Source organism: Trachurus trachurus (genome assembly GCF_905171665.1).
Source record: "Trachurus trachurus genome assembly, chromosome: 9".
Lineage (NCBI taxonomy): Eukaryota > Metazoa > Chordata > Actinopteri > Carangiformes > Carangidae > Trachurus > Trachurus trachurus.
In genome coordinates this window covers 3,174,745-3,185,178 of record NC_139895.1, presented here as the reverse complement: position 1 = coordinate 3,185,178, position 10,434 = coordinate 3,174,745, and the positions used below count along the sequence as shown (strand labels likewise).

The 10,434-nt window shown below is 41.9% G+C and overlaps 1 protein-coding gene across 1 annotated transcript; it reads left to right on the top strand.

The window, feature by feature from the left end:
• Positions 1-769: 769 nt before the first annotated feature.
• Positions 770-2,982, top strand: LOC310991883 (GTPase IMAP family member 8-like; the record flags this gene model as incomplete). The annotated part of the gene is made up of 2 exons (XM_083979814.1): positions 770-1,472; positions 1,610-2,982. The coding sequence occupies 2 exons, from the start codon at positions 770-772 to the stop codon at positions 2,980-2,982; spliced, it is 2,076 nt and encodes a 691-aa protein (XP_083835940.1).
• Positions 2,983-10,434: the final 7,452 nt, after the last annotated feature.

Here is a 10,434-nt window from a genome sequence, read left to right as displayed (position 1 = left end):
TGTCCCTTTCCTTCACTACATTTAACCTGCCTGAATCTGTATCTGGGTCCGCACTCCTTGTGTAACGGATGTGCATTCACTCCACCCATAAAGAACGTGCTAACCAACTTGCAGTTGTCAACCTCTTGGCGAAGCGGTTAGCATCTTAGTCTGCCGTGCAGGAGATTAGGGTTCGAACCCCACCTAGGACAGGCCGTGACAAACACAACGCAGAGGGCCAGATATGACATCGGCTACACTTACATCCTTAAGATCATTTTGTGCTGTCTTGGGGGGTGATACTGTAGATTGCCTGTCTGTGCACTGAATCTATATTTGTCTCTGTTGTGTTTCAGCGTCTGGTCTCAGGATTGTGCTGCTGGGGAAAAGTGAAGACAAAAAGACAAAACTTGGGAACTTCATCATCAGGGACCAAGTTTTTCATGAAAAAAAGTCACCATCCAGACAATGTGTAGCCTCCCATGGAGAGTGGAGAGGAAACCCAGTAACATTGGTGAAAACTCCAGACATGTTCAGTCTGACTGTGGAAGCATTGATAGAGGAGATGAAGAAGTGTGTGACTCTTTGTTCTCCTGGACCAAATGTTCTGCTGCTGTTGGTGAAGCCTTCTGAGTTCACAGAGAAGAACAGAAAAGCTCTGAAGTTCATCCTGAGTTTGTTTGGTCAAGATGCTTTTAAACATTCAATGGTCGTCCTAACACATGAGATTACTGAAATGACTGTCACTCTTAATGAACTCCTTCAAAACTGTAGAAGAAGACACTACAGGATGTCAGAAGACAACTATGAATCCTTAATGAAGAAGATTGAGGAAACATCAAATGGTGACCACATGAAACTAAACCTGGTTCTGTGTGGGAGGAGAGGAGCAGGGAAGACTTCAGCAGCTGAGGCTATTTTAGGTCAGACAGAGCTTCATTCAGTCTCCAGCTCATCAGAGTGTGTTAAACATCAGGGAGAGGTGTGTGGACGTCAGGTTTCCCTGGTGGAGCTTCCTGCCTTGTCTGGAAAACCTCAGGAGGAAGTGATGGAGGAATCACTCAGGTGTATCTCCCTCTGTGATCCTGAGGGCGTCCATGGCTTCATCCTGGTCCTACCTGTGGGTCCCCTCACTGATGAAGACAAAGGAGAGTTAAAGACCATCCAGAACACATTCAGCTGCAGAGTCAATGACTTCACCATGATCATGTTCACTGTGGAGTCAGATCCTACATCTCCAGCTGTTGTTAACTTTGTCAGAGATAACAGAGACATCCAGGAGCTCTGTCAGAGCTGTGGAGGAAGATCTGTTGTTGTCAACATCAAGGACAAACAGCAGATCCCTGAGCTGTTGGACACTGTGGACAAGATGAGACTGGACAAAGATGAAACACACAGCTACACAATAAAAACATTTGTTCAAGGGAAAGAGGATGAGATCTTAAAACTGCGGGCTGAACTCCAGGACCTTAAACCAAAGACTGTGGACACAGGTCAGTGCTTCACTGAAGTTTAAATTGTTTTCTTTGCCCTGTTGCTGTTTAGAAATTGTATTATCAATATAAACAGTACAGGTTTATAGTTTATCAATGATTAACATGTAAACACACTAATTTTTCTCATGTTGCAGATGATGAAGAGACTCAAAGTCCAAACTCTCTCAGGATTGTGCTGATAGGGAAGACGGGCTGTGGAAAGAGCTCTACAGGAAACACCATACTGGGAAGAAAAGAGTTTGAAGCCAAATCAAGTCAAACATCAGTCACTAAGGATTGTCAGAAAGCTCAGGGTGAAGTGGACGGTCGTCCTGTTGTTGTGGTCGACACTCGTGGTCTATATGACAACAGTTGGTCAAATGAACAGGTTTATGAGGAGACGGTAAAATGTATGAGTCTTCTGGCTCCAGGTCCACATGTCTTCCTGTTGGTGTTAGCGATCGGAAGATTCACACCAGAGGAGAAGGAGACACTGAAACTCATCAAGGAAACATTTGGAAAGGATTCAGAAAAGTTCACCATCATTCTTTTTACAAGAGGAGACGACCTAGAAGATGAGAACCAGACCGTTGAAGACTATATGAAAAACTGTGATGAATCCTTTAAGAAGTTGGTCACTGACTGTGGAGGAAGATACCATGTGTTTAATAACCGTGATAAGCAAAATCGCACACAAGTCAAAGAGCTAATAAAGAAGATCGACACCATGGTGAAGACAAATGGAGGAAGCTGCTACACTAATGAGATGCTGCAAGAGGCTGAATCAGCAATACAGAGAGAAATGAAAAGGATCCTAAAGGAGAAGGAAGAAGAGATGAAGAGAGAGAAGGAGGAACTAGAAAGAAAACATGAGGAAGAAAAGGAGGACATGAACAGAAGAATGGAAGAACAGAGAGCAGAAATTGAACAAGAGAGAAAACAGAGAAACAAAGAACTCAAGAAAATGGAGGAAAAGATAAAGAAGGAATATGAGCAGAGAAAGAAAGTACAGGAAGAGAGAGAGGAGGAAGACAGGAGGAAGAAAAAACAGGAAAAAATTCAACAACAAGAGTGGGAACAGAAACTTAATGATCTGGAGAAAAAAATAAAATCTGAATCAAAGTCAAAGGAAACTACTGACAGAGAGCTGGAACAGAGCAGAGAGGAGATGAGAAAGCAACAAGAGAACTGGGAGAAGGAAAGAACAGAGTGGTGGGAAAAACGTCAGCAAGAAGATGAACAGAGACGACAGGAGGAGCAACAGAAACTGAAAAAACTCAAAGAGGAATATGATCAAGAAAGAGAAAACTCTGAAAGGAGAAGAAAAGAAGAAGATCGAAAAAGAAGAGAAGAGGAGGGGAAGGAAAGAAAAGAACTAAAAACAATATACAAGAAAAACATAAAATACATGAAAAGTAAATTTGAAGAGGAGGCCAGAAAACAGGCTGAAAAATTCAGTGAGTTCAGACAGAAATACATTAAGAACTTTGAAGCTCTGATGGAAAAATATGAGGAATTGAAGCTCTGACGACGATACGGTTAGCCTCGTAAACCAGCCTCTCGTGGAAGTGCATTTCATTTCATTCTGAGGGAGAGTCTGGCCTCATCCCCATTCTAACCGTTTGGACTGAAACCCTCAGAAGGCCGAGCAAATCAGCGTCGCCCGCTGTGATTGACACAGCACGTTGGCCAATCAGGGACCGACTGTTGCAAAGCCCCATCACTACACCAACTTGCTGATTGGCTGAATGGGGTTGTCTGTCAACGCTACTACCAAAGATATTAAACCGTCTTTGCTACTACTCCCGCCCAGCTCCTGCCCACCCCAAACGCTTGCAGGGGGGATGAGGCCAGACTCTCTGAGAAATGAAATGAAATGCATTTCCGCGAGAGGCTGGTTTACGAGGCTACGATACGGTGGCCCTGAAGTGCAAATCACAATGGCAAATCAGAAAACAACAGCAAATCAGAAAACACAACAACAAATCAAAAAATGACAAACAAAAGAGAAAGAACAACGGCAAAAGAGAAAACACATAATATACAGTAGGTACTACTTCGAAATGGACGTTTCACTCGTGGGGAGCACGATTCACGCGTCGCGTGAAATGTAAGTGACAACTGTTGCCACTAGGTGGAAGCACAGTACTGAAATGTAGCTCAAAAGATTTTGGGATAATTCCACGTTTGACCACAACGTAGGGCTGGACGATTAATCGGATTTTGATCGTGATTACGATTTTGGCTTCTCACGATCATAAAAACACTGTAATCGAAGAAAAACGATAATTTTTTTGTCTATTGGTGTTCTATTCTGAAAAACACACATGCGCGCTTCCGCCTCCGCGGCTGCACTGCACTCCTCTCTCAGTTAATGCTGTGGACGAGTCCACTCGTGTTGACGGCGGCGTTAAAAATCAGCGCCAGTTAAGAGAGAGCAGCGGCCACTGCTCAGGACGAATAAACGGGAAATAATAATTTAAAACACTCGCTCGTCTCCTCAAAGCGGCCGCACAACAACAACCCTCCTCCTCCTCCTCCTCCTCCTCTTCCCCCGGCCCGTAGGCTACATGTGCATATGTTTACAAGCCGGCAAGGAAGCAGTCTGTAGAGCGGCGGATAACGTTATACGATGTTACAACGTGTATTTGTGTAGTTTAATCTGTCATAAACAAGAGATCACTTATGGGGTGCGTCAAAAAAAGAAAGAAAAAAAAAGTTAGGGGGTGCGTTTGTGACGAGAGCTGGGACAGCGCAGCGGGGCAGAGGCTCTGATCTTCCCAGGTTGGATTTCATCCCAGAGACGCAATAAGTGACACACACGGAAGCAGAGAGCCTCCATTCTCCCTCTTAATAAGTTAAACCATGGCAATTACTCCAAATCTGTTTATTCAAGGTAAAAATGACTGTAGAAAAGTTAGGGCGCATGACGTCTGTCTGACTACCCATTTCTCCGACCACCCATTTCTCCGACTCCGACCATACATTTCTTTATTTTTGCGTCATCAGTCCGACCTCCCACTTCTCCGACTTAAGTAGCCCTAACCCTTAACCTTACCCTAAACCTAACCTCAACACTGTACAATGGGTAGTCGGAGAAATGAGCCGTCGGACTTGTGGGCAGTCGGACTGACGTATGCTCCCCGAAAAGTTAAGCTAAACACCCTGTATAGTTTCTGCTGCTGGATCATAAAACTTAAAAAAAAAAGTTTTAAATAAATTTTGAATAAATATTTAAAATTATAAACTTAAAAACCTTAAACACACATTGGCACTGTTTATTTAAGGTAATAATGTAGCATGGTCAAGCTATAAATCCTGCATAATCGTGTAAATAATCGTGATTTCAATATTGAGCAAAATAATCGTGATTATGATTTTTGCAATAATCGTCCAGCCCTACCACAACGTAGCTGCAATGGGAGGAGCAGCAAATATTACTACACGGTGAACTGTGTGCACAGTACATTCACTTAACATGACGCTACACAGCTCTGTGCATGCAGTACACCAGGCAGTGAGTGACACAGCGCCACATTCAGCACAGTACGTGAACCTGAATCAGGTCTGCAGCAGCAGTTCTCTGGTGCAGGTTCGCGAATCACCAGTGAGTGAGTAACAGCTTCCCCAGCGGCAGTTCTCTGTGTCTGCAGTAGGTTCGCAGGTAATGAGTGAGTGAGTGGCAGCGCGGACGTGAATCACTGTGTCAGTATACGTTCGCGAACGACACGGAGCCCTCAGCCCCGACTGTCAGTGAACCACACGCGCAGTGAGTGAACTGGAGCACTCAGCTCCGAGCGTCAGTGAACGCATCACTGAACATGCACCGTTCCCTCGCAATGAGAGTCTCCGCCACCAGATTTGCAGGTCATTCAGTGATTCACAGACCACACAGCAGTTCCACTGTCGGCCTGCACGCTGCTGCTGAGCTCAACTACTGAACTGAGAAAGGAACGAATCAGGTCAGGAAGTGATTCTAGTCAGTACGTTCACTTCAATAATTCGTTCCTTCGAACGAATCACTCGCGAACGACACAACACTAAGGTGAATGCGCTCCCTCAGGCACTTCCTTCCTCTTACCTGGGGTTCCACCATTGATGTGGTTACCCCCTGCAGGTTTGGAGTGTCTGGGATCTGAGATTGTGGCTCCTTTCTCAGTGAACCAGGTTTTGACACAACAATAGTAAACAACCATTAGCCCGCAGGCAGAAAGAAATGTGGTTACGTTCAACAGCACAAATAAATAAAATAAAATATATAAAAGGCCTTAAGCGGGAAGCACACCGTGGTTTTCAATCACACACTTCAACCCCGCTTGTTGCAACTTTAGAAAATATAATCCAGGGGGGAAAAAGGCTTACAAACATGGACCAAAACGGCTCCATAATGCACACAAAAATCAAATAGAAACGAAAATTAACTAAAAAATTAACTAAACAGCATAAAGTGGTCAAAATCTGTGTTTTACGCATGCCTCTGTGCGTCTGGCACACAGGTCTTGGAGCTCTCCCACGTTGAATGAAAGCTGTATGTTCAGCTCCCCTTACATGTGAAATGTATTACACTTATTATTAGGGCCGCGGGCAATCGCACCGGGCACTGGTCCCAACAGCTATGAAATAGCTGCAGGGACCAGTGCCCGGGCTACTGTTATTGTGTGGATTTTTTCCTAGTTATTAGTGTGAATGCTGGAAGCTAATGCTCGATCTATATTCTTCAACAATGTTCTTCTGCTGTCAGTTTACAATGTATTTCAGTAGGCAAAATGCATTCACACTATTGTTATTCAAATCTTTATTTTTATTAGTGTGAATGCTGGAAGCATTCACACTATTGTTATTCGGTTCGGCCATTTTCTTTATTTTTAGTGTGACTGCTGAGCAGTCACACTATTGTTCTTCTGTTTGGCCATTTTCTTCCGCCTTTTTACGGTCTTCTTCTAGTCCTTCATACTTTGTGCTATTTCAACAATTCATATATCAAAACGTGCAGCTTTTTCTGGACTTTATTGGCATTACTTTTCTCTTTTTAACTCTTTATACTTTTTAAAATATTTAACTTTTTCTGATTTTTTTCAGCTTTATAATGGGTGTGTATTGCGTCTAACGAGCAGAGCCAGAGTGGTGTCAGAGTGGATAGAGGCAAAAAAACATTCTAGAGTTTTTCTGGCTAAACTGTCAGCACGGCCACAAATTAAACTCTAGACAAATTATTTTCTCCAGTTTTGTAGCCACACTTGTCTTCTGGCTAAAATTCTGGTCAAAAATGCAGAGAGACTTAGATAATAATTTTAAATATTTTTTAAATGCAGCCAGGGAGCTCTCTGCTCTCATTCAGCTCAATGCATTTTTTTCACATCAGCAGGAGAAGGAGCTCAACTTTGTAACTTGCTGTTAAGTGCTTTTTAATTCATTTTAATTCACCAAAAAATAGTCACAGGTCACAAAAAAGTCCTCTTCTTGCTTGGTGTGGCTAATTTATACTAATTTCTCTTTATTTTAAGAATCATTGAAAAATCTCACATTCATGAAAGTCTCAACCTCTCTTCACCACAACTCCCCTGTAGTGTAGGGGTTAGGGTGGCTGCTTCCCAACCCTAAGGTCACTGGTTCGAATCCAAGGTAAGAACTCTTGTTATGTTATGTTATGTTGAATTCTGCTCTCCTCCACCGCCTTCAATTGGTTACAGGTGTTTGTTATCTGCTTGATTACTAATACCAGTTTGCAGCACATCATCACATTACAATGAATGACAACAGTCTTGGAAGCAGTGTGCTCCCTGTAGCCGAGTGGCAGAGTAAAGGTTTAGTGATCATATGGTCATGGGTTCAATTCCTGCCTTGGTCATTTCACATCATTGCTTGACTTTTGATTCCAATTATTCAGCTGTCATTGGACAGTCTTTGATTCCTCATAGTATAAAGCTCATTGTAACTCAGGTTCTCTGTGGCCATATGGTTAGTGTGTTAGGTGTTGTGCTATTTCAACAATTCATATATCAAAACGTGCAGCTTTTTTTTTACTTTATCGGCATTACTTTTCTCTTTTTAACTATTTATACTTTTTAAAATATTTAACTTTTTCTGCCACGATTCCTTACTTTTTTTTTTAAGCAGAAGCCAGTGATCCTCTTATCAAAGGTTTTCTTTACCCCTCACATACTGTCTCTGTCTGTAGCCTAGTGGTTAGCTTGCTGGTCTGGAGACCTGAAGGTTGCTGGTTCAAATCTTGCCTCAACAATAATTATAGTGCATTATTTTCCCAGTTGTCCTCTGTTGACTTCTGATAACTTGCTTCATGTTGAAACTGCTGCTCTCAGCCTGAAATTCACAGAAATTTTCATTCTAAGTCATTCAAGCTTGACTCTCAAGCTTTCTTGGTGGTAACTGTGTGTGCACCGTGGCCTAGAGGCAGAGTGGAAGTCTAATGACCATGAGGTTGTGGGTTCGATTCCGACCTTGGTAAAAAATTTGTATGGTGATCACTGCTTGCACTATTTGCTAATTCTGCAACAGCGTTCAGTTGCTATCAGCAGTCACACCATTTCCATTCTTGGAAATGCTTTTTCTAGTTAGTGTGACTGCTGAAGCAGTCACACTATTGTTCTTCTGTTTGGCCATTTTCTTCCGCCTTTTTACGGTCTTCTTCTAGTCCTTCATACTTTGTGCTATTTCAACAATTCATATATCAAAACGTGCATCTTTTTCTGGACTTTATTGGCATTACTTTTCTCTTTTTAACTCTTTATACTTTTTAAAATATTTAACTTTTTCTGATTTTTTTCAGCTTTATAATGGGTGTGTATTGCGTCTAACGAGCAGAGCCAGAGTGGTGTCAGAGTGGATAGAGGCAAAAAAACATTCTAGAGTTTTTCTGGCTAAACTGTCAGCACGGCCACAAATTAAACTCTAGACAAATTATTTTCTCCAGTTTTGTAGCCACACTTGTCTTCTGGCTAAAATTCTGGTCAAAAATGCAAAGAGACTTAGATAATAATTTAAAATATTTTTTAAATGCAGCCAGGGAGCTCTCTGCTCTCATTAAGCTCAATGCATTTTTTTCACAGCAGCAGGAGAAGGAGCTCAACTTTGTAACTTGCTGTTAAGTGCTTTTTAATTCATTTTAATTCACCAAAAAATAGTCACAGGTCACAAAAAAGTCCTCTCCTTACTTGGTGTGGCTAATCTATACTCATTTCTTTTTATTTTAAGCATCATTGAAAAATCTCACATTCATCAAAGTCTCAATCTCTCTTCTTCACAACTCCACTGTAGTGTAGGGGTTAGGGTGGCTGCTTGCCAACCCTAAGGTCACTGGTTCGAATCCAAGGGAAGAACTCTTGTTATGTTATGTTGAATTCTGCTCTCCTCCCCCGCCTTCAATTGGTTACAGGTGTTTGTTATCTCCTTGATTACTCATACCAGTTTGCAGCACATCATCACATAACAATGAATGACAACAGTCTTGGAAGCAGTGTGCTCTCTGTAGCCGAGTGGCAGAGTAAAGGTTTAGTGATCATATGGTCATGGGTTCAATTCCTACCTCGGTCATTTCACATCATTGCTTGACTTTTGATTCCAATTATTCAGCTGTCATTGGACAGTCTTTGATTCCTCATAGTATAAAGCTCATTGTAACTCAGGTTCTCTGTGGCCATATGGTTAGTGTGTTAGGTGTTGTGCTATTTCAACAATTCATATATCAAAACGTGCAGCTTTTTTTGAACTTTATCGACATTACTTTTCTCTTTTTAACTATTTATCTCTGCTCTCATTAAGCCCAATGCTGAGAGTTCTCCACAACTCTGTCTGTAGCCTAGTGGTTAGCTTGCTGGTCTGGGGACCTGAAGGTTGCTGGTTCAAATCCTGCCTCAACAACAATTATAGTGAATTATTTTCCCAGTTGTCCTCTGTTGACTTCTGATAACTTGCTTCATGTTGAAACTGCTGCTCTCAGCCTGAAATTCACAGACATTTTCATTCTAAGTCATTCAAGCTTGACTCTCAAGCTTTCTTGATGTTGACAGTGTGCAGATCATTAACAGACAACAGTCTCTGCAACTGTGTGTGCACTGTGGCCTAGAGGCAGAGTGCAAGTCTAATGACCATGAGGTTGTGGGTTCGATTCCGACCTTGGTCAAACATTTGTATGGTGATCACTGCTTGCACTATTTGCTAATTCTGCAACAGCGTTCAGTTGCTGTCAGCAGTCACACCATTTCCATTCTTGGAAATGCTTTTTCTAGTTAGTGTGACTGCTGAAGCAGTCACACTATTGTTCTTCTGTTTGGCCATTTTCTTCCGCCTTTTTACGGTCTTCTTCTAGTCCTTCATACTTTGTGCTATTTCAACAATTCATATATCAAAACGTGCAGCTTTTTTTGAACTTTATTGGCATTACTTTTCTCTTTTTAACTATTTATACTTTTTCAAATATTTAACTTTTTAGATGTTGACAGTGTGCAGATCATTAACAGACAACAATCTTCTTCTCAGCTCCACTGTAGTGTAGGGGGTAGGGTGGCTGCTTCCCAACCCCAAGGTCACTGGTTCGAATCCAAGGGAAGAACTCTTGTTATGTTATGTTGAATTCTGCTCTCCTCCACCGCCTTCAATTGGTTACAGGTGTTTGTTATCTCCTTCATTACTCATACCAGTTTGCAGCACATCATCACATTACAATGAATGACAACAGTCTTGAAAGCAGTGTGCTCTCTGTAGCCGAGTGGCAGAGTTAAAGTTTAGTGACCATATGGTCATGGGTTCGATTCCTGCCTCAGTCATTTCACATCATTGCTTGACTTTTGATTCCAATTATTCAGCTGTCATTGGACAGTCTTTGATTCCTCATAGTATAAAGCTCATTGTAACTCAGGTTCTCTGTGGCCATATGGTTAGTGTGTTAGGTGTTGTGCTATTTCAACAATTCATATATCAAAACGTGCAGCTTTTTTTTAACTTTATCGGCATTACTTTTCTC